This window comes from Acinonyx jubatus, chromosome A2 (assembly GCF_027475565.1).
Source record: "Acinonyx jubatus isolate Ajub_Pintada_27869175 chromosome A2, VMU_Ajub_asm_v1.0, whole genome shotgun sequence".
In the NCBI taxonomy this organism is placed as follows: Eukaryota; Metazoa; Chordata; class Mammalia; order Carnivora; family Felidae; genus Acinonyx; species Acinonyx jubatus.
This window is the reverse complement of record NC_069383.1, coordinates 86,794,097-86,819,648: the sequence shown is the minus strand read 5'-3', so window position 1 is coordinate 86,819,648 and position 25,552 is coordinate 86,794,097. Positions and strand designations below refer to the sequence as shown.

The 25,552-nt window shown below is 38.7% G+C and overlaps 1 protein-coding gene across 3 annotated transcripts in view; it reads left to right on the top strand.

Annotated features, from left to right (window-relative positions):
* RELN (reelin) overlaps positions 1–25,552 on the top strand; it is a 579,194-nt gene that overhangs the window by 432,758 nt on the left and 120,884 nt on the right. For all 3 annotated transcript variants that reach the window (XM_053218590.1, XM_027071727.2, XM_027071724.2), the window contains 5 exons: positions 8,070–8,262; positions 9,058–9,170; positions 15,956–16,093; positions 17,391–17,577; positions 24,981–25,186. In XM_053218590.1, coding sequence (XP_053074565.1) covers positions 8,070–8,262; positions 9,058–9,170; positions 15,956–16,093; positions 17,391–17,577; positions 24,981–25,186 — 837 coding nt within the window. The remainder of the gene's footprint in view (positions 1–8,069; positions 8,263–9,057; positions 9,171–15,955; positions 16,094–17,390; positions 17,578–24,980; positions 25,187–25,552) is intronic.

The following is a 25,552-nucleotide window of genomic DNA, read 5'->3' as shown; positions in this document are numbered from 1 at the left end:
GTGGTTTGTGCTGTGAGAATAAATGAATGGAACGTGAGGTAGCATAAGTGGAGAGTGAAACTTTTTTAGGTAAGATAGTCAGTAAAGCCCTCCTGGAGGCATTAGAACAGAGCAGAAGAATGAAAGACAATGATGTAAAAGGGTGCAAGGAAAGCATCACAGGTGGAGAGAACAGCAAGAGCAAAGGCCCTGAGGCAGGCAAGGAGATAGATTATATTAGTACCTTATAGAGCAATATAGCGATTTTGGAATTTATCCTAAGTGTTATGGGAAGCCAGTAAATAATTTGTAGCAGAGGAGTAATATAATGTGATTATATTTAAAAAATAATTGTGGCTGCTTTTTGGAGAACAGATGATAGAGGGTAACAGGTGAAGCAGTAGAAGGAGCTCAGCTTGGAGGCTAACAGTGTCATCTACATGTGCTTATAATGATGCTAGGAACAGAAAGATGTAGTGGAGAAATGGACCGCTTGAAGATACATATTGAAGGACAAAGCCATAGGACCTGCCAAAGAAATGAATAAAATAGCCATATGCCAAGACTCATGTCCTGTTGATGTCCACATGGTTGATTTTTAAGTCATTTATTTCTCCAAAGTTAGATTTCCCTAAAAAATCTTCATTTGGACTAAGTAGTAGCTAAGTGAGATTTTGGAAGTAAGGGAGTAAACACACCACTAAAGAAATTAACCAGAGAATTCTACATTTGATGATTAGATTCATGGTATGTGTGGTTTGTTGAAGTAGAAGTTCAATAGGCTGAGAAAATTACTTTCTATAGACAGCGGTTCATGAAATCTCCATGGTAGGCCCTGGGTGACCTGGCCCAGTTGACCATCCCAACCACCGTGGTCTTCCTTCTCTCTACTCCCACCAAGTCAAGCTCTTTCTTCTTCTAATACCTTTACATTCTCTCTGCCTCTTCCTAGGAAGTTCTTTCATTAGTCATTTTGGGCACATGCCAGGGCCTCAAAGCTTTTCAGGGGCCTGGAAAAAGTCCAGGAACTGAGGAAATGAATATTATCTCAAAAATATGATAAGCAAATTGCAAAAGTAGGATTAATAAATTTAAATTAAATATCTACAAAACACAATATATGTTAACTCCCTTAACTGCTAAATTTAAATATTCATAAAATTTCATGATATTGGAAATAATTTTTTGGTCAGATTCCTGAATGTGCTGAATAATTACAACCAAACATAAATTACATGCATCACTAGTAGCAAATAAAATTTAAAGGCAAAATTATAAAATCTATTTGGAGGTTTTTGTAATGAAAAATATATAATGGATGTGGGTGTATTTTAATATGTTTGCCATGATGTGTAATTGAATTTCCAAAGATTAAAAGTCTTACATTTTTTTTAATGTTTATTTATTTTGGGGCAGGGGAGGGGCAGAGAGAGAGGGAGACACAATCTGAAGCAGGCTCCAGGCTCAGGTGTCAGTACAGAGCCCATCACGGGGCTTGAAGTCATGAACCGCAAGATCATGACTTGAGCCAAAGCTGGACACGTAACCAACAGCTACCCGTGGGCCTGAAGATCCTTTAAAAGTCCTAAAATGACCCTGCTTAACTACACTCTAAATAATGTACATGGCTGCACATAGTTGGAAGGGTAAAAAAAGAATTTCAAAGATTCCTCATGTATTTTTTTCTCTTGCCTCACCTTTGATTGCCAATTCAACAAGATAAAATAAGGAGTGCCCTAGCTATTTCAAAATCCACAAGCTCTTAATTTTGTTTTTAATTTGAGTATGGTTGACACACAGTGTTACTTACATTAGTTTCACATATACAACAAAGTGATTCAGCTTCTCTATACATTATGCTATCCTTACCAAAAGTATAGCTACCATCTGTCACCATACAACACTGTTATAGTATCATTGACTATATTCACTATGATGTGCCTTTTATTCCTGTGACTTATTCATTCCATAACTGGAAGGCTATATTTCCCACTACAACGTTTTTGAAGGGCAACTTCGCAGTAAATGCTCATTTTTAAAATTTGCTTTGACCCAGCAATTCTGCTTCTAGGAATTTATCTTAAGGAAATAATTGGACCAGTACACAAAGATATATAAGGATGCATATTATAGAAGCATTGTTTATAGCAGTGAAAAATGGAAGCAACCTCCAGAGAGTTCCATAATTGGAGATTGGCTTATTCTCAACATTTTTTCAGTATGGAAAGATGTCAATGAAATAGTTGTAAAAAGAAAAAAAGAACAGGTTTATTATGATTTTGTAATAATTTTTTTAAAAGAAAGAGAAATGAGGGTGCCTGGATGGCTCCGTCAGTTCAGTGTCTGACTCTTGATTTCGGCTCAGGTCATGATCTCATGATCATGGGGTTCGAGCCCTGCGTACAGCTCTGTGCAGTCTGCTGAGAACCTGGTTGGAATTCTGTCTCTCCTTTCTCTCTGCCCCTCCCCCTGCATAGGCTCTCTCTTTCAGAATAAATAAATAAACTTTAAAAAAAGAAAAAATAAAGAAAGGAAAGTGTTTATGTGTGTATAAACATAAGGAAGTCTGGAAGTATTTATACGAAAATGTTAGCAGTGATCATCTTTAGGTAGTAGGACTGCAAATTTTTACTTAAAAAAAACCAAAAACTTCTTTATTGTCAGATTGTTGTTTCCAGTAAATGTAAACTTTGTATAATCCACTAAGATAACATGGTTATTTCTGTTTTGATACATAATATTCTACAAATAACAAGTGAATTAAAACTGCCTCCTTTAATTCCATAATATCAACAAGATTGTCAACTCCAGCAAACGTTTCTTTGATACAAAAACAAAACCTAAGAAGAGATGATATTAGACAGGCTTAGATTCATTTACATGTCGTTTTGCAGATGAATATACTTTTGAATGGCATCCAACCAAAACCAGCTTTGAGTTGCTCTTCTGTTGTTGTGGAAATGAGCCCTGCAGAGGCATTCTTCTCTGTGGGGTCCTTGAAAATAGTTGAGTATTGCTTCAGTTTTTAAGAAATGTAAATACTGGTGCATTGTCTTCTCTTGTGGCATATTGGTAGTGAGACTTCAGACACTGTTGTCTAACTTATCAAACTATTCTTAAAGAAATGGGATCAATTGTTGAAAATGGCTCAGTCCCTAGGTGAATTTGCCTTGAAGGAACTTTGTGTTGGGGGGGAGAGAGGGGTATTCTCTCACTTTGTGTTGGCTGTGTGTATCTGCCTTTCATATAAAAAAAACCTTTTTTATGGAGATTTGAAAGAGCTTCTGGGGAAATGCAGGAAGAGTGATTTCTTTAAGTGAGAATAACTTAAAAACTTTGTGTTCATTACCGCATGTAAGGAACTATGGTTTTGTAAAACTTGCCTTCTGCCCAATTGAGAAACCTCACTCATGTGCTCATTTTATTTAACATTCTTTAAGTGCCTTTAATGGACATGGTATAGAGGAAGGGACATCAAAGTAGAAATCAGAAGGCCTAGTTGCTAGCTTTTTAGTAACTGTGTGACCCTGGGGTCAGCAACTCAGCCTCTGGGTTTTTTTTTTATCTCCATTACACAGTGTTAAGGATCCCTGATAGCCTTCCAAATGGCCTCAACTCAATAAATAAAGTAACCTAGCTGTTGGAAAACCATGATGTCCTGCAACAACATGCGGTGCTTCTGTGAGGTACAGAAGGTTCTGAGTGCTTTAGGGGATACAGGGATGAACAAGATATGATCTCTTCTTGCAGAGAGGCTTCCAACCTAGTCAGGAAAACAGATCCTCAGCTATCTGTGAGATTAACAAGAGAGGAGGAGGCAAAGGAACTATACTATGAACTAAGTATAGAACTATGGAAATGGGCATCTGGGTGGCTCAGTTGGTTGAGCATCCAACTCTTGATTTCAGCTCAGGTCATGATTCCAGGCTCATGGGATCAAGCCCCACATCAAGCCCCACACTGAGCCCCACATCAGGCTCTGTGCTGAGCATGGAGCCTGCTTATGATTTTCTCTCTCTCTCTCTCTCTCTCTCTCTCTCTCTCTCTCTCTCTCCCTCTCCCTTTTGCCCTTCTCCCCCTTTGTGTGCATGTGCGCTGACTAGGGAGCTAGGGAGGGAGGGAGGAAGGGAGGAAGGAAGGAGGGAGGGAAAGAAAGAAGGAAAGGAAAGGAAAGGAAAGGAAAGAAAGAAAGAAAGAAAGAAAAAGAAAGAACTATGGAAACATGAGTTACATTATAGTATTATCCATTTTACCAGGGGCATAATAGAGAGCCTACTAGCTGTCTTGGTGGTAGAATGAAAAGACACAGGGAGGTAGGTAATCTTGTCCTAGTGGAAAGAATTATCCACATTCTCTCATTAAATCTTGTAATTAGATGCAGGAGCATTTTTATTGTCCCTTTATTTTTGAGGCACTCTTGCAGATCGGCACAAATGAAACTAAGCCTCCTGGTTTCCAATGTATTCTGTCTCCAGAATTTCTCCCCAAAAGGGTGATGTGGACTATTTTTTGTTTCTCTGATTGTTACAGAGTTCAGCTTCATTTTTACCTTTGTGAACCTATGCTGACTTACACAAGCAACAAAGAGGAACAGTTTTATCAATTAAAGGATGGCAGACTGTGAAATTCTCTCCTCTAAAACTCCAGCTGAGTAAGAACATCAGCATATTCAGGAGAGAAAATGCTGACCTGATATCACTGGCTTTCAGCCAGTCCTGAATAAAGCATGAGTGAACTTGTAGTCTGGATGGTAAACAACTGAGTGAACTCTTACTATGAATGGTCAGAGTTTTAAGGCATAGATGTCTGTGCTTCTCTTGTGTTATTTTGCTTCCAATTAAGACATCAGGATAGGTATCATATGGTACCATGAAGTATGGCGGGTGTATCGATTAGAAATCCATTCAGCTTTAGCTTACAACAAAAACAAGAAGACACAACTACCAGTGGAACAGATATTAGTTCTAAGTAAGAATTTTATTGTCCCTGTTTAACAGTCCTCATTTAGACTCTTGTCCTTTTTTTCAAGATTTAAGATTTTATTTTTAAGTAATCTCTGCACCCAATGTGGAGCTCAAATTCACAACACCAAGATCAGCGCCATGCTGTACCAACTGAACTAACCAGGTGCCCCCAGACTTGTCCTTTTATATAATTTTTATATTGTTTCTTTCTTAGTGTCTTGGGACCTTTAAAAGCAGTTATCGTGAGGGTAGCTCACAGACCACATACTTCTCAGGTTTGAGTACTTGCTATCTTGAACCAGGTTCATGGTTGATTGTAACCATGAAAAAGGTGCAAAATACAGCATTTCTTTCTGTTTCTCTTGGAATTGCAAGGACAGGAAACCATCTCTGAGGAGAAGAAGGAGCTGATTGTGAAAATAATCTTAAATTATTTCAGAAATGCTGTGGTGGGGAAATACTCTGCAGGACATGGGTGAGAAAGTTCTAGTGGCTCTCTGTGGATTGCAGACCATGAGTCTCATGTACTGCCCTGCACCATGTGGCTTTTCCCAGATGCCCAGGATGTACAGTGTACCTTTTAAGTAAACAATTCAAATGACTAATTAGTTGCCTGCCTCTAATTATCTTCCTCATACAGCATACTAGAAAGCGCATTTAACCCTTGAAGTTAAAAGCAACATTTATTTCTCATGGAGAGAAGCAGTCAGGATTTTTTTTTTTTTTTTTTTTTGCTTACTTAAAAGACTCTGGAATTTATGTAGACAAGTTTGTGCCTATAGGGCTTACTAGTGTCTTTATTCTATGTTGATTCTTTTCTTTTGTAATATTGCTAAAAATTGCATTCTGCAGCTTTATGTTTTCTAGATTGCATCCAATGCAGCATATCACACAGCAGCAATCATGGTTTTAGATCTCTAACACCAAAGTATCATTACACAGTAACTGAAAGTTAATGATTTTTAAATTAACTATACATGAAAGTTATTAAAAACTGTGGTTTTTTTTCTACATCTTATAGTAATAGGACAGAGAGAGAGTATATTGGTTAAGAGGTTTTAGAGTTGGGCAAAGCTGATTTCTCACTGAGTCTCTACCATTTACTATCCCCTTTGCCACATTTGTTGCCTAGAGATATTATTCCTACTTCACAGAGTTATTTTAAGGATGGAACTAAGAAAGATAACGTGGATATTATGCTTAACACAGCCTGAGGATATCGCCTAGAATCAACAAAGGATGGGCATCTTTATTATTAATGATAAACAAGTTGTAAACACTGGATATTTAATACCAGCAATTATGAATATGACTTTTCTCTTCCTTTTTTTGACCATTCAGCTAAAGCAGAGTTTGGGGCTTTTAAACATTTTATTCCTCTATTCATTGTCCAAGTGTAAAAAAGCTTAATTTAAAACTGTTAAAGAGTACTTAGTCATTGTTAGGAAAAAGCTTCTTGCATTTTATAACCTTGAGCCCAAACCCATGTCGATCCTCTTTATAGACAATGTCCCATCTTTAAATAACATCTTTTTTTATAAGTTTATTTTTATTTGTTTTGAAAGAGAGAAAGAGCAAGCAGGTGAGGGGCAGAGAGAGAGAGAGAGAGAGTCCCAAGCAGGCTCAGTGCTGTCAGCCCAGAACCCCACGTGGAGCTCAGTCTCACGAACCGTTAGATCATGACCCGAGCCGAAGTCAAGAGTCAGACACTTAATCAACTGAGCCACCCAGGCACCCCAACATCTTTAAATAGCATGTTAATGTCTTCAAGAAGCAAGGCAGTGTAGTTACTCCTTATTTTGCTGATTCAGCAAAGGATAAATAAGAAAAAATATCAAATACCTCAAAGATGTCACTGAGTGTTGCATCATTCCCTTTTCTATGTCAGCTATGCCCCCTGACTCACAGGAACTACTGCAATGAGTAGAACTCACAGAACTACTGGACCTACCTCAGGACGGCAATACTAAATATTGTGGCAGACAAACCCCAGTGTGGTCAACCCTGGAATCCTTATTACATTTACCCATATTAACCACAGTGAAAATGTGTCCATATTTTAATCTCCTCTAATGGATTATAAATTCCTTGAGCAACTTGCTCTAAAAAAGTAACTGTGCCTGTCTTCAGTTTATAATTACATAGTACTCAGTTGGTACCCAGTAAAATTCTACCGACTTTAAGCACAGTCATTAAAACTACACTATGATGTTTTCAGTATTTAATGCCCGAACATTGAAGACTGTTTGGAAACTAAGAAATGCAAAAGAAAAGTTGTAAACTGTCTAGTTTCCCACCACCAAACGTAGCCACTGCAAACATTCTGGTGAATTTCTTTGTGGGTTTTAAAAAATGTATTTTTTCATAAGCATATTAATTTGATTTTATTACCTTAATAAATATTTGAAATATGGATAATCTGTCAAGTGGCTATACCAGTTTACTTAAGTATTCCATTTTCCCTGTAGTTTGACGTTGAAATGGTTACCAATTACTATTATAAGGAAACCTGCAATATTAATCATATTTTATAAAGCTGTCCTTGAATTTAGGATTATTTCCTTCAGATAAATTCTAAGAAGTGAGATTAATGAGTCAAAGGGTTTATACTCATGAACAATATATGAGTGAGTACCCATTTTCAAATATATTTGACAGCTCCAGCTATTAAGTTTAATATATTGCTTCTTTGATGGGCAGATTATTTTAAGTTACATTTATTAGATTGACTAAAATCCATTCTAGAGCTTGGCAAGATTTAAATAAGTAAAATTAAATTATTTTGATGTATGGGGCGGCCCAGTCAGTTGAGCATCCGACTCTTGATTTCCGCTCAGGTCATGATCCCAGAGTCATGGGATTGAGCCCCACATTGGGCTCCACACTGAGCACAGAGCCTGCTTGGAATTCTCCCTCTCTCTCCATCTCTCTCTCTCTCTCCCTCCCTCCCCTCCCTCTGCCTCTCCCCCATGTGCTCACTCACACTGTCTCACTCTCTCAAATTAAAAAAATTTAAAAATTTAAAAAATATTTAAGTTATTTTGGTGTATGGTATGAAATGAAGAGCTTAATTCTCCCTTAACTCATCATGTTTTTAATCTTCTGATTCCCACTCCGGTCTTTCAGTTTCACCGGAGATTCTAAACTTGCCTCAAGCATGCGCTATGTGGAAACACAATCAATGCAGATAGGAGCATCCTATATGATTCAGTTCAGTTTGGTGATGGGCTGTGGCCAGAAATACACTCCACACATGGACAACCAGGTGAAACTGGAGTACTCAACCAATCATGGCCTCACCTGGCACCTGGTCCAAGAGGTAAGTCTGTTTTCTCTAACACTTGTGATGAGTAGGCTTCTTTTTACATAGGAAGCAGAGAATTACAGTTTCAAAAGTTTAGGTTTGGTTGAAAAGGAACAATATTATTTATAACTTAGAATTGACACAGGCAGCAATAAGGATTTCCACATTCTGCACTGGCAGATACCAAAAGGTAATTGAAAATAAAAAAGAAACGGGAAAAACTTCAGGACCGGATACTCTAGGATGATGATGTTTTGAATATTATTTTCTCTAACCCTCTTCCTCCATAAATACATCTCTTTCTTCTCTATCCCTGTAGGATATCTTCATCTGTTCTTTTCTAAGTCTCTTTACTTGTAGGTAGACCACATTAAGAATATGACATGTCTTACCTTAAAAAAAAAAAAGAAATACAAAAATACAGTTTCTTAGGATAAAGTGTACTTCTTTATACCTACACACAGAGATCTGACATTGCAATAATGCATAAATAACAGTGAATAGAATAATTCTACCAAATGCCAATGTTATGATAGCAGGTCACAAAAATGGGTCCTGATCCATTTCCATGTTTATATGTGAGGATTAGGATTAAAAGACATTTAATTTCATGGTAGCACTTGTTCCCATTATTTCCCAAATATTTTAGCCTCAGAGAAGGGAAAATCATGGACTGCATCCATATTGCACATGGTTAAGAAAATGACATTAGATTTTTCTAAGGCCTTTTTCACTTATGGTGAGTGAGTAAACATATGGCCCCTGGAGGAAACAGAAGCTGAGTTTAATTTTTGCCTCCCTCTCTTTTAGGAATGCCTTCCAAGTATGCCGAGTTGTCAAGAATTCACATCAGCAAGTATTTACCACGCTAGTGAGTTCACGCAGTGGAGGAGAGTCACAGTGCTTCTTCCCCAGAAAACTTGGTGAGAGATGACATCTTTGCATATGGTTGTTACTTTCACTTTTATTACCTCTATTAGCATGATTTGAATGCAAAGAAGAGTTAAGCACAATGGCAAGATGCATTTTCTTTGTCATCAAAAGACCCAGATCTTTCTTTTATACTGAGGATATTTGCAGAAATAGGGCTAATGAAAATTTAATTTCCAGACGGTCCCTATTTACCTTAAATTTTAGTATGGTTGACACACAACGTTACGTTCGTTTTTGGTGCACAGCTTAATGATGTTTTTTTAAAAAATGCTTTTTATGTATTTATTTTGAAAGGCAGAGAGAGGAGACAGAGCATAGTGGGAGGGGCAGAGAAAGAGGGTGAAAGAGAATCCCAAGCCAGCTCCACACTATCAGTGCAGAGCCCGATGCAGGGCTTGATCTCACAAACCATGAGATCATGACCTGACTTGAAATCGAGAGTTGGATGCTTAACTGACTGAGCCACCCAGGTGCCCCCCCAACTTAGTGATTTGACAACTCTATACATTATGTGATGCTTACCACAAGTGTAGCAACTGTGTGGCCATACAGCACTATTACAATACCATTGACCATATTTCCTATGCTGTGCCTCTTATTCCCATGGCTTATTCATTCCATAACTGGAAGCCTGTATCTCCCACACCCCTTCACTCATTTTGCCCATCCCTCCACCCCCACCCCTGTGGCAACCATCAGTTTGTTCTCTGTATTTGTAGGTCTGATTCTGTTTTTTATTTGTTTATTCATTTGTTTTGTATTTTAGATTCCACGGTAAGTGAAATTATATTGTATTTGTCTTTCTCAGTCTGACTTATTTCACTTAGCACAATACCATCTGTGTCCTAGCTTTTTCTGACCTCCCTTTTTGCCCCAACTTTTCTTTTTATGGGAGAACTCAATAAGCTGGTTCCTTTGGGTGTGACATACATAGAAGGAAAGGATACAGGAATCCAAAAACTCCTATATCAAGACAGCTTGTATTTCAAGGCTGTTTTTTCACTTTAAAGCCCTACTTTTTATTTCAAAAGCTTAATGTACACTCTTTTCCTCTATTCACATTCTTTCGGTAACAATAAAAATCACCCCCCAAGAAGCTAAAGCCTCAATAACTAGGGAAAACGTTAAATACATGATAATGCTTAAGAGAAAAACACATTTTCCCCCTAAATATTACATCATTTTGTGTTAGATTGATCACTCCGGGCACCTTGTGAGGAATAGATTGTAGGAAAAAGAGTGAAGACAGGGAATCACATTGGGTGTTTCAGGCATTTGCTGTTTAGGTGGCTTTGAGTATGATTGTGACAGACATGACAAGAGCCATCATTTGTGAAATAGATTTTAATCAAATAGAGCTTGCTGATACACTGGGTGGGGACTGTGGTAGAAAGGGAAGACTCAAAAACAGCTTGTAAATCCAAGGCCTAGGGAAATTGCTGGATGGTTGTACCACTGACAGAGGTGGGAAAGCCTGGAGAAGGAGTGGATTGGGGACAGGAAATGAAGTGTTCTGTTTTTGTGATAGAGAGTTGAGAGACTTATCTATCCCAGCAGAAATGTCAAGAAGCCAACTGGACTTCTACATCTGGAGCTCAAAAAAGAGGTTTCTTAGGATAAAATGTACTTTGGGTTGAAGAATTAAATACCACAAGTACATTTGAAGCCCTGGGACAGGATAAGCTCGCCCAAGAAAGAAACTTGAACTAGAAATTAGAAGGCCTGAGTTTTCAATATCCCTCCCAGTGATTAATTAATCACACGATTTTAACCATTCACAACCTCTTCAAGCCTGATTTCTTCAGAGTATAATAAAGGAGTTTAATTAGATGATCTTGAAAGTCCCTCGCAGTTCTTGAATTCTAAGATTCTGTGATGATATGTAGTAGTGGTGAAAGAGAGAGACAAGAATTATATTTTTCTTTGGCATCTGCCTTCCGAGAGCCCTTTTGTAAAGAGAAAATTACTAAATAAACCCTTCTTAGATTATTTTACAATAAAGTTAGACTCTACACAAAAACAATTGGTTAGATAACAACCCAGAATTATTATTATACGTCCTTTAGTTGAATTACTGAATTATAGAAGAATGTCTACTTGATTATTTTTAAGGATTCATCATTATGTCAGTTGGAATAAAATGCTTGAAATTTGATTTCCACAGATTTTTTTATATCCAACTGTGAGCCATTTCCTGGATACTCAACTAATGCTTTGTATAACAAGCTGCTACTTTCTCTAACATCCTGCTTCTTTATATCCACTGCTGGGAATACAATCAAGACTTTTATTTAATTTCAAGGATATTCCAAGCATACCTATCAAGATTATTAAAAAACAACAGATTAATTGAAATACTAGTCATAAATACTGAGGCTTTTTCTTTATGATTATTTTATCATTAATTATTTTACCCTCATTACTTAAAAAATGTTGCTTTTTATTTATTGACATGTGGAATAGAATTTCAAAATTATGATGGTTAGGTCAGTAATCTTTATAGTATATAGTATATTTTAGAGATGTCTTATCATCCTCAGAAATGTTCTAAACTATTATTCTTAATTAATGTAGTTTAGAGAGTATCCAAAAAGTATTGTCCTTTATAAAAAAAAAAAACCCAGAAAAAACAAAAATCCAAAACTGCAGGTTATTTTACCTTCAAATTGTATGTTACAGTATTATTTCCTTGCTTAAAAGATAGTATCACTGAGTTGAAGGTTTTAGTATAGTCAGAAAAGATCAATTCTCATTAATGTTTATTACACACTTGAGAGGAAATCTATTTAACCTTTAAATACTTCAGTTCCAATACTGCCTGCCACACATTGGGTACTCATTACATGTTGGAGAATTAAGTAGAATTTTAATTCAGTGTGCCTCACTATTAGATTATTCCTACAGCTATTTGCCTTTAAGTACATGTAAGTGAATAATTGAATTCTGCTTTTCCAAATTCTTTTCCAAGCCCTAGGTAAAGAAAGTAAACATACTTTTTAAAAACAAACAACCCAATAAGATAGTTTCTTTTAGTACTCCCGCTAATACTTAAACTAAACATTATTACTACATTTCAAAAACAAATAGTGTTCAACTGGTTATTATCATTGTTTTTGGATTTATAAAGCTTTTTAAAAGCTCTGCTATAAGGATAAATTTCATTTATTGTCCTTGGTGTTCCTGATCATTTTGTGTATTATATTCATTTCAAACTTTTGCAAATACCATGTTTTACTCAAGCACTGGAGAGAGGGAGTGCAATTTAGTTTGAAACATCTTGCCTTTTGGCAAATCTTCGTTCTGCTGCTTTGACTGATGCATATGCAACTATCAATTGAATGCATACAAGCAAATGTGGTTCCCATGTTATCAAAGGTCTGTTAACTTTGGAAGATATGCTAGGTAGGACAACTTTCAGCAGAAATACCAACTATATATACACCTGCTCAGAGAAATAATATTGTATATAAACTGAACATTTGTTACCCAATGAAAATTAATTTTGTTTTTATGAGAGACATTTACATAAGAACAGGGCCTAAAGAGACCCAAACAGCTGTCAGTTGCTGACTTCATAAACAAACCTACGCCTAATGACTGAATGAGTTTCAGAATAATTGGGTAAATGTAATTACAGTAACTCTGAAAGTGGAAAATACAATTTAGTCAGCCTTCATTTACCTTGATTCCTTAGCCTTGATACCTTGATACCTGTCAAGAGATGACTCAGTGGTAGTTTAATTCAGTTTAGAAGTTTATATGAGGGGGGAAAAAATCAATTAAGACAAGACTGTCAAGTTTTGTTGCTTTGGGGAATCCATAGAGTTTGGACTTTAAGTGCAAGTCAACTTCATTTCATGATGCACACGGCACATCAAAGTGGTCCCACTTTCGGACCCAACCTGAAATACACAAGACATTCCTTCTAAGATTGCTTAGATTTGAGGCAGGAAGGGGTTGGCAAATTAAATATTTGTATTGAGGGCAATATTTAGCAGTGATGCAACTGCAAATCAGTGAGATCACACCTTGTGTTCTCATGTGCGACCAGCTGGAGATTGCTCACACAACTAATTTTTTTTTCTCACTAAAAACAAAGCCAATATTCAACCTCTTCTTGCTTCCTTTTCTGTTAATTAACATCACATTAAACTGTGGATTGTAATTTTAAATGGAAGAATCCACTTTGAGCTTTTTATCTTCAGGAGATACTGTCTTTTTCAAGAGTTCACAAGATGCACATAAGGATTAATTTACTTAGTCAAAGAATTTAGGATGTGTTTACATGTGACTGTTCAGAAGCATAAATAAACTGGGAAATCTAGGACAGATTTCTGAAACCTTCCAACCCCATTTTAATGTTTGAAATATCAAAACTTCAAAACAATGTGTTTCATGTAGGCATGTGACTTTAAAGAAAATAAACCATCCTCAGTCAACAACCACCAGAACAATCACTAAATTTACGAGCTGGAAGGGATCTTAGAAATCAGTTTGTCCAGTCCCCTTATTTGAGAGGTGAGGAACTTAGAAAACCTGAAGGCTTAAATTCCTCACTAAAGGCCACACAGCTGATAAATTGCAGAGCTAGGGTCCAAGGGGTCAAGTCCCCAGACTCCTACCAAATTCTTTACTTCATTACCAAGAGAAGTAAGAAACAGGCTGCCCTTTCCTGGCCTGCTTTTCCATTCATTGACTCATTTTTTTAGCAGACATTTTTGGTACACCTACTTTATTCTGTTCCTGTGCAGACTATTGAGACTAAAGATGGCCCTGTCCCCAGAAGAGCTCACAATCTGAACACCTGTGGCCTTAGACTTGACTCAGATTATAAGCAGTCCTGAAAGCATGACGCAGCCCTTGGCATGACACTGATACATGAAACTTAGTTGTCTTCTTTTCTGTAGGGCTCCGTGCTCTAAAACAATGTACCTACTTTTATAGTAGGAATTTCTTAATGGAACTCTGGAAGTTGTGATGGCTGTTAGATTACAAATATAAATTATTACCATAGAGGAGGCGCATTCTTGTCATGGCACATATGACGAGCACTGATATGCAGCAATCGTGTGTCTACTGGAAGCATCTCAGTGAATCCTGGAATTATCCTACTAGGAATGAAAATGCAACATATTAGCCATAGATCATTGGTAAAATAAACAATAAAGGCTTAGCCTGGATTTTAACAATCGGTTACGTACTTAGGGAGTATTTAATATGTGGGTAATTGATGCAGTAGACATTAAGGGATCATTCTGAGCCATTAAGATCAAGTGTATGTGTAGGTAGTGTGCTCTGGGAGGGTTTAATCAATGGAACTGAGCCTGCACATTAATTCTGCGCATCTTTTTTGTTTTCTTTTGTTTTGTACTTTTCTTGGGCACCAAAAAGAACTAATCACAACCCCTGAAAATTTCTAGAGACAAAAAATATGATGTGATTTTAAAAGAATCTTTTATGATGGTCAGTGAATGGCAACTTTCTTGAGCACAGTGAATGTGCTCTCAAAATTCCCTCTTTTTAGACTTTCTCTCTGGTTTAGATGAATCAAGGTCCCAAGTGTTTTCTGTGTACAATGGACTGTTTAACTTTTTGTTTCCACTTAACATCAGCTTGTCCATGAAACCAAAACAAGTTAATGTTTCAGAAATAATAAGCAGAATTTAGCACCCAGATGTTCTTACCTATAGTACATTGTAGCATGTCCCTCAACCCCAAAACAATACCCCCAAACTCAACTTTCATCTTCTATTGAGAGCTAACTGGAAGTTTTCCAATAACTACTGTTGTGTTTATCGTAAGGAATAGTAGTAGTGTAATTTAAACACCTCACATTTTCATCTGTGAATGAGAGGCTCTTTCGTATATACCTTTTTTTTAAATTTTCTTTTTTCCTTTCTTTTCCTAGCATCAAATCTCTGTGTAACAGCAACTAAAAAATCTGATATTTTGTTTTTCTTTAAAATGTCACCAATTAAATTAAGATTGAGGTATATATCCAAACCACAGATTTCTTTTTAACTTTTCTTCATGATAAAATTATTGAATTGGATAATGATTGAGCAGACCTTAAACTACCAAAGAAAAATGATTGGCAGCAATAGCACTGTTGCAAGACAGCAATAGCACTGCTAGGAATTTACCCAAGGGATACAGGAGTATTGATGCATAGGGGCACTTGTACCCCAATGTTTATAGCAGCACTCTCAACAATAGCCAAATTATGGAAAGAGCCTAAATGTCCATCAACTGATGAATGGATAAAGAAATTGTGGTTTATATACACAATGGAGTACTACGTGGCAATGAGAAAGAATGAAATATGACCCTTTGTAGCAACGTGGATAGAACTGGAGAGTTCGTGATGCTAAGTGAAATAAGCCATACAGAGAAAGACAGATACCATATGTTTTCACTCTTATGTGGATCCTGAGAAACTTAAGAGAAACCCATGGGGGAGGGGAAGGGAAAAAAAAAAAAGAGGTTAGAGTGGGAGAGAGCCAAAGCATAAGAGACTCTTAAAAACTGAGAACAAACTGAGGGTTGATGGGGGGTGGGGGGGAGGGGAGGGTGGGTGATGGGTATTGAAGAGGGCACCTTTTGGGATAAGCACAGGGTGTTATATGGAAACCAATTTGACAATAAACTTCATATATTGAAAAAAAAATACAAGTTTCAGGAAGTTCCATTATCTGAAAGATTCTGAACTCTGACATTCTTTGTGCTGCCACGTGTCAGTTAAAATATTGGATTTATTACCATACCTTGTTTCCAGGTCCAGTGCCACCCGCTTCCGCTGGAGTCAGAGCTATTACACAGCCCAAGACGAGTGGGCTTTGGATAACATTTACATTGGGCAGCAGTGCCCAAGTATGTGCAGTGGGCATGGCTCTTGTGACCACGGTATGTGCAGGTATGTATGCCACCAAGTGTGATTGTGTGCTTCTCAGGATTTGTGTTTAAGTGTCGTTGGGTTTTTTTGTTTTTGTTTTTGTTTTGTTTTTGAGAGAGCATGAATTGGGGAGGAGTAGAGAGAGAGGGGGACAGAGAATCCCAAGCAGGCTCCGTGCTGACAGCAGCAAGCCTGAGGGCTCGAACCCACAAACCATGAGATCATGACCTGAGCTGAAGTCAGACACTCAACCGACTGAGCCTCCCAGGTGTCCCAGAATTTGTGTTTAGAGGGATACCATAGCAGTTGTCCTCAGATTTGTATGGACAGACTAATAAATAATGAAATAGCCAAAAGAAAAGCATCCTCCTTTCTGTTCTTATTTCAGATATAAAAGATGTTGTTACATTTGAAAAAGTTTTTTTTAATGTTTATTTATTTTTGAGAGAGAGGAGAGACAGAATCTGAAGCAGGCTCCAGGCTCTGAGCTGTCAGCACAGAGCCCGACACGGGGCTCAAACCCATGAGCCGTGAGACCATGACCTGAGCTGAAGTTGGACGCTCAACTGATTGAGCCACTCAGGCGCCCCAAGCTGTTGTTACATTTACGTAAAGTCTGAAGCCATATACTCTAAACTTCAAAATCTAACAAAAGACCAGGCCTCCTGGGTATAAATTTCAGAGTTTATTAGTTAACCCCAAAGTCCTCTTTGGGAAACAAGAGCTTGCTATTGTTTCCCTTTCCTTCCTCTGACACTCTTAAAGCACCTGTCAGACAGCTGCTACACGCTGTCTTATGTCACTTCGAGAGAAGCTCAAGGTTGTGGGCAGGGGGCCATGGTGATTATCGCTAATGAGGGTGAGATAGGAACACACTTAAATACTCAAAGACTCTAAAAGAGATGTAATTTAATCAGAAAAGGGAGCTATAAAACGTGGCCAGAGCTACATGTTGGATGAACAGACAAATATTTATATGTGACTTTGAAGACTATATGTGACTTTGAGGAAAATCCCACTCTTCTTCTCCCCAGCCACCAACACACACACACACACATCCTTCTTCATTACTGCTTGATGCCTCAGTTCTGTTATAGCACTGTTTCTTTTAAGGATTCAGTCCTTTTGTTCTTGCTGTTCGGTGTCTGTTAAAACCTGAAAGTTGTCACTACCACATACACAAATTGACACTGGAGAAATATCTAGTGTGGATGCTAAGGTCTGAGCAAAAGTGAGACATAGGAAATGCTGCAGGTGCGTGGCCTTGGCATTCACAGAGGAGACGGTGACTTGTTTGTTTGGCCTTCCTCTCTCATAGGTGTGACCAGGGGTACCAAGGCACCGAATGCCACCCAGAAGCGGCTCTTCCTTCCACGATTATGTCAGATTTTGAGAACCAGAATGGTTGGGAGTCTGACTGGCAAGAAGTTATTGGGGGAGAAATTGTAAAACCAGAGCAAGGGTGTGGGGTCATCTCTTCTGGATCGTCTCTATATTTCAGCAAGGTAAGAGCTGGGGATAAAGGTATGACTAAGGTCTGAGAATGCATGATCAGGAAAATATGTGATTTATGGAGCAGTCTGAACTCAGAAGGTACAAACATGAGGTAGTTTTATTCCCCCCAGCCCACATTACTTGCTTTTAAATTCGTTTGTCAAATTCCTACCCCTTAAGTACATTTGGCAAACTCCTGTAGTTTTATGATTGTTTTTGGTTACTACAAATCCAGCTTAGGTCGGTTTAAAGTCCCTGCCCTTCTTTTACCGGATTTAAATCCAATCGCCTTCCTTTCCTGCTGTGCCAGCCGGGCTTCTGTCTTGAGTGTCTTTGAGTGGGGCAGGGACTTGGTGTCTTCTTGCCCCAGCATCGGAGGATGTGTGAGCATGCGGCCCATGGGTGAGGGGTGAGTGGTGGTGGAGAAGGTGAAGCCTAGAGATTAAGAGCAGCAGCTGCCTGCTGCAGGCGGAATCTGCCGCTTGGCAGCTGTGTGACTTTGAGCAAATCCCATAACCTCTGTATGACTCGGCTTCCTCATTTGTACAGTGGAACTAATAAGAGGATCCTACCTCATTAGTCTTCACACAGGGTAAGTGAGTTAGCACTTGCAAATCACGTACAATGCCCGACACATAGCACTCGTACAAGGATTTGTGAAATTTGCCAATCTATTAATCTCAAGAATATGATTGGAGGAAGGAGGGATAATGGTGAGGTTTGGGGACATGCACAGCCATCCATGTTGAACATTGAGTTTGGTGGCTGCTGGTGGCATCTGCTAATACAGGACTGCCTTAGTCAATTCAGACTACTATTATTAAAAATACCATAGATTGGGTGGCTTAAGTAGGAAACTTTTTTTTTCTCAGTTCTGAAAGGTTTGTGAAGTCCCAGATGAAGGCACCAGCAGATTCAGTGTCTGATGAGGGCCTGCTTCCTGGTTTGTAGATGGACATCTTCTCATTGTATCCTCACATGGTGGAGAGAGCACCAAGAGAAAAATCAGGCTGTCTTGTATCTCTTTTTTTTTTTTGGTTTATGTTTTCATTTTTTAATGTTTATTCTTGACACAGAGATTCAAAAGAGTGTGTGAGCAGGTGGGGGTCAGAGAGAGGGAGACACAGAATCCAAAGCAGGCTCCAGGCTCTGAGCTGTCAGCACAGAGCCTGACGTGGGGCTCAAACCCACCAACCATGATATCATGACCTAAGCTGAAGTCTGATGCTCAACTGACTGAGCCACCCAGGCGCCCCTTGTGTCTCTTCTTATAAGGACACTAATACCATCATGAGGGCTCCACTCTCATAATCTAATAACCTGACAAAGGCCCACCATCCCTTTAGAGGTTAGGCTTTCAACATACGGATTTGGGGGCACATAAACATGAAGTCTACAATGGACACTGTGTAGAAGTTTTTCTTTCTTTTGAATGTTTTTTTTTTTTTGAGAGGGAGAGAGTGTGTGTGTGTGTGTGTGTGCACAAACAGGGGAGGGGCAGAGAGAGAGGGAGACAGAGGATCCGAAGCAGGCTCTGCACTGACAGCAGAGAGCCCAGTTAGGGGCTCGAACTCATGAACTGTGAGATCATGACCTGAACTGAAGTCAGACGCTCAACCAACTGAGCCACCCAGGTGCCCCAGAAGTTTTTCTTGCAGTGTTTGTCTTCAGTAGTGGCAGCACCAGTTTGGGCAGACAAGTCAGTAGACACCAACTGGGAACAAAGGTGTCCACTGGAATCTGTAAGACTGATTCTCTTGGAACATCCCCAACCCATGTTGCTTGGTCAGCAATGGGGAAGGGGGAACCACCTTCCTCTCCTCCCTTGCTACCGTCTAGGCAGGACATTACTTTCATTCTCCCTCCTCCAATTCGTCTCTTTATATAGTTCTCAAAAGGACTGGAGAGGGAGCAGGTCCACTTCTCCAACCTGAGCTACATGTCTAACCCTACTAATGAGCAGCTCCCTATAGAATGTGAGATGCTTAGGGGCACCAGGGTGGCTCAGTCAGTTGAGCGTCTGACTTGGGCTCGGGTCATGATCTTGCAGTGTGAATTCGAGCCCTGCGTCGGGCTCTGTGCTGACAGCTCAGAGCCTGGAGCCTGCTTCAGATTCTGTGTCTCCCTCTCTCTCTGCCCCTCCCCCACTCATGTTCCATCTCTCTCTCTCTCTCTCTCTCTGTCAAAAATAAAAATAAACATTAAAAAAAATTTAGAATGTGAGGTGCTTAAAACCACATCTTTCCATTAAGGACTATAGTCACCAATTCTAGGACAACTGGAAATGTCCCAGTCTGCATCACAAATACACAGGTGTGGGTGATATACTGTAGGGCTGATATGTTGTGGAATCTGGGAAGAAATCCAAAATAAGTCAATTTATGCAAATGCAAAAATAGGTACAGGTTTTGTTTTGATGCAGGTGCAGAACAAAGAATCAGCCAGCAAACAAGATAGAGAATGATAGAAAATCAGGGATGGATTCCATTTAATGATATTTCCTATCCATTGACATTGAACATCCGCCGGGTATTGTTATTAGAGATGATAGTCCACAAGCAACCAGTATACGTTGCATAGATCTGGATACACTGTATAATTGCTCAGAAGTGGGAAGATAGGGTCTCCGTAAGCATCAATTTTAAAATAAGATTATGAATCCTTAACCAATATGTACCAAACATCCCAGTACACATGCGTGTGTACAGATATTTTTTTTAATTTTTTTTAATATTTATTTTATTTTTGAGACAGAGAGAGAGAGAGAGAGCATGAACGGGGGAGGGTCAGAGAGAGGGAGACACAGAATCTGAAACAGGCTCCAGGCTCTGAGCTGTCAGCACAGAGCCCGACGCGGGGCTCGAACTCACGGACCGCAAGATCATGACCTGAGCTGAAGTTGGCCGCTTAACCGACTGAGCCACCCAGGCGCCCCCATACACAGATATTTTAAACACAGAAAGATTATATATCAATATGTATGTACTTAATTCAAGGTGATCTCTGTTGTCAGACTACCTGGATCTGTACCTAGGCTCCAAAACTCATTAGCTCATTCATCTTGCAGACTTCCACATCTTTCTGTACCTTAGTTTTCTCTATTGTAGAGTGGGATGTTGGGACCATTGGTGGGTTAATGAAGGTACAGAATAAAGAGTCATGTGGGGCACATAGAAATCATTCAGTAAGTGTTAGCTGTCACAATTACATTTTATGAGAGTGTATTTAAAATTTATATCATTAGGGGCACCTGGGTGGCTCAGTCAGTTGAGTGTCTGACTTCAGCTCAGGTCATGATCTCATGGTTTGTGGGTTCGAGCCCCGCATCTGTGCCGATGGCTTGGAGCCTGGATCCTGCTTCAGATTCTGTATTTCTCTCTCTCTCTGCCTTTCCCCTGCTTGTGCTTTGTCTCTCAAAAATAATAAATAAACATTTAAAAAATTATGAAAAAAATTAAAAATTTGTACCATTAAATATTTCTATCTATATGCCCTGCCACTAACTTAAAACCAGCATTTCAAAAGTAAAATCATTCTCTTCCCTTCCCAATCCAGCCTTTTCCCTATATTTTTGTCAGAATATCTGAAGAGCATTTTTTTCTTTTTTCTCTTATATCAGTAGATCTGTTTTGAATTCTAAGTGAGACAAACTAGCTTAAGCAAAAAAGGGGAGATTTGGTTCATGTAATCAGAACACAGGGAGGGCTTATATGAAGCTGGCCTCAGAGATACCTGGAACCAGAAACTCAAATGCCCACAGAACTCTCTCCTCTATTTTCAGGTCAGCTGTCATTATGAGAGTGGTGCCAGGACCACAGAGCTTTCTAAGCAGCTCTGTAGAAACATCTAGGGAAGGTTTCTGATTGGCCAGTCACAGTGTCTGGAAGAATGATATACTCTGATTGGCAGAGCCAGAGTCATGTGCTCACTGCTTTAGCACAGAGGTGGGATACACAGTTTGGCAGCCCCTACCAGCCAAAGCAGTAACCCAAAGGAAAGGTTCCTTAGCCCTATTGCAAACCACCCTAAACCTAAAATGTGCTTCTATTCTGTCCCTCTTTGATCAATCAGGGTGCTTTCCAGTACTGCTGCCCTAACTACACCTCTTATTTTATTTTTTGAAACATCAGACTTCTGCTCCAAACAGAAATTTCTCCTCCCCATCCCAGGTTTCAATAATTTCCTTGTCTTTGTTTAATTTCCACTGCCTACCATCATGCCTTCTACTGTCTCTGTATCCCTACAAACCTTGTAAACGTCCTGCTCAAATCCTGCTTCTCCATGGAGCTTTGTGGCATGATGACTACACTGCTCTCTCCTTTCTTTGAAGTCCTCCCTCACTTGTGTTCTATTCATAGATAGATCATAGTTTTATTTTTATTTTCATAGTACCCAGAAAGATGCTGAATCCTACTGACTGAGCCGAACTCTAGATAAGGTATTCAACTCAGAAATGCATGCCATGAGCTAGGCATGTACAAATCAACAAGTACCTTGAGACTGAATAGATTATAGAATTGATAGATGATCATATGACCAAGTGGGATTCAACACGGAAGAGAATTTGGTCTGCTGCCCTAATTGTCATTGTTGTCACTACACGTATTTGTGAACTCTCCTTCCAAGTTTGTTTTCCTATTGTGTATGGTGTAATTGGCACCCAATAATTCTTACTGAAAAGAAAGGAAGGAAGGGAGGGAGGGAGGGAGGGAGGAAGGAAGGAAGGAGAAAAGAAAGAAAGGAAAGAAAGAAAGAAAGAAAGAAAGAAAGAAAGAAAGAAAGAAAGAAAAAGAGAGAAAGAGAGAAAGAAAGAAAAATAAAGAAAAAGAGAAAGAAAAAGAGAAAGAGAGAGAAAGAAAGAAAAAAAAAGAAAATTAGAAAGCTGGAGGTTTTAAAGAAATGGTTGTTTTCGGGACACCTGGGTGGCTTAGTTGATTAAGCATCCTGCTCTTGATTTTGGCTCAGGTCATGATCTCACCATTATGAGATCAAGCTCCATGTCAGGCTCAGTGTGAAGCAAGGAGCCTGCTTGGGATTCTCTCCCCCTCCCTGTCTATCTGCCCCTCTCTGGTCATGCTCTTTCTCTTTCTCTCTCTCTCTCTCTCTCTCTCTCTCTCAAAATAAATAAATAAATTTAAGAAAAAAAAGAAATGGTTGTTTTCAAATAAATATAGAAATATTCTTCTAGTAGCATTTTGACTAGAGAATATTTTAATGGGAGGCAAATGTAAAGTTTTATGAAATGTTTTAGAGGTTGTGTTATGAAGTCTCTAGATTCTGAAGACATTGCCTTTAAAATGTTTTATTTTATCTAAACCCTTAAAGCAGTGAGCCATTTTAACCTAGAATGTTGGAAGGAAATTGGATGGTATTTTTACATTCCAAAAATGAGGAGATCCATAACCTAGTACTTTAACACACATGCGTGCGCACATTAGATGTGTATATCTCTACACTTACACACACATAAATACATTGATAATAGTAGAATAGAAAAACCGCAAAGCATGTTGTTACATCAGATTCTAAATTCTGACAAAAAGTTTGCCGTAAGCCATTTCCTTTTTCTTTTTTATCTCCCTTTAAAACAATGTTCAGCATTTCAGGTCACTGAACAAAAGAAAATGATCTGTGCTATTCTCTAGGAAAAAACACCTTCAGTGTATGATATTTTCTACCATTTACAAAAATCTCACAAAACCCTTTCAAAACCTTTGTCGACCAACACCATAGTCTCCTGGAAAAAAAGCACTACTCTGTGAATTTCACAACAGACCAATCATTCCAATCAGCTAATTGTGATAATTGGATTTTTTATAATTCTCCTCACCTTAGATCTTTGTCCTTCTGGCTCATTTCCACATGCCAAATTTTTATAGAAGTTTTCTGGATTGGAATTAACTAGCTAGGTTCTATAGTTTTTCTTCTTAAAATCATTCTTCCTGTAATGATCCTGAGGCATGAAAATTCTAGGCCAGATTATAATAACCTCTGAGGTGTTTCTCACTTATAATATCTCAAATCAACAAAAATAAAAGTTAAAAGCATACATAACACGTTGAAAATGCCTATTACTTTTAGGATTTTCTCAAATATGTACTTAAAATTGAGAATCCCAAAGAATAAGTTCTTGTCTCAGGATTAACTTCAGTTCTTATTTTGCTGCTCCCTCGTTTGTTTTGGAGTCTCTTAATTGGCTTTAGATTTATCAGGAACAGTGTAGTGTTTTAATTATCCCCAAGTATTTCCCCTGTGACTTCTAATAACTGAAACCCTTTCTTAATTAACTTAGTGGATTAGAATCGGGTTTAAATTATAAGTCTGAGGGATGTTTTTCTCTATACTAGGTATCCTATCTCAATTTTTCTTCCTGGCTTTTAATTGAACTCCTTGGGAGCTCTCCAAGACCAATTCAGTGCAGTCTATGGATTAGCTTTGGCGGTACCTCTGGGTGGAAGAATCTCATGGGCAAACCGTTTTTCAGTCCCATTAGTGCGAACCCATTTATGCAAAACAGGAATGACAACAAACCTTGTCAATTTGAGTCTAGTACTTCACCACATGACTGTGACATGTAGGGGACACACTGAGCAAAGGAAGCAGGTTGAGGATATTTTTAACATTTTTTGAGACACAAAGAAACCATTTCATGGTCACAAAAACTTACTGAAATGGTCCCTCCCACCCTCTCTGTTACCAAGAAAGAGACAGAGAGAGAGACTGACCAGGACCCTCAGAGACTTGAGTATTCTTTCTTTTTGTCAAAAAGTTATTATTTTGCATGTTTCACTTTAATTCCCAGGGAGGAGGGGGGTCAGGGCCTATCTCTGGAGAGGATGTTCCCTCAGCAAGACATGCCATGTGCTAGGCAAATTACATGCAACATCTATTTCATCTAATTGTCACAGCACCCTATAAGGAAGGTATTATCACCCATATTGTTTCTTTGAGGAAAAGAAAAGCTCAGAAAGGTCACACAGCTAGTGAACAGCATGAATAATGGTCTAAAATTCCAACCCAATTCCAACTGATTTCAAAGTATATGGTCTTTCTTCTCCACTACTCTGCCTGGAAGAGATTTACAAAGCAAATACGTGGAGTGTTTTAATTAAAATTAATTTTGCTTTATTTTTAAAGACTTTCAAATACTCTTTGGTATAATTAGCAGTTCCCTAGGGTCTCATAACCAAGTCTGGGAATCAATGATGCAGAGACTAATCAAATGTATTCAGGAACAGTTACCATAACCAGAGCAGAGAATTAAATGGCACAACTTGCTCCTCTCAACAGTATGATGGGAACAAAATCATCTCCACCTGATGCTAGGATGTGCCTATGATCTTGAAACTGAAATGACAGAATGCCAAAGAGCCCCCAGATGATTGAATCTGTGGTTCTTCTGTCTTTTGGAAAGGCTGGGAAAAGGCAGCTGGTGAGCTGGGATCTGGACACCTCTTGGGTCGACTTTGTCCAGTTCTACATCCAGATTGGTGGAGAGAGCGCTGCGTGCAACAAACCCGACAGCAGAGAGGAAGGTGTCCTCCTTCAGTACAGCAACAATGGGGGCATCCAGTGGCACCTGCTGGCAGAAATGTACTTCTCAGACTTCAGCAAACCCAGGTAACCACCCCTGATGGCCTTCCACTGGTTTCCAGAACAGTAAAGAGTTCAGTTTTCTTGAGCTGTTTCTCGAATGTTAACTATTGCAAATGTAGACAGACTCATTAGATTCTGACATAAATGATAGCCCAGTATATAAAAATTTCATTTCATTTGTTTATGGACAAAAAGCACTCATGTTCATGTTTGAATTTTTAAAGAATTTGGGGAAAATTGTGACTAGAGGAAAAGACAACAGAACAGTTTTCCCAAAGAAACTGCATGATATACAGATGTTCCAAGCTCACATTTCCAGTTTGCAGGTTGTGTGAATGCACACACAATATATATATATATATATATATATATATATATATATATATATAT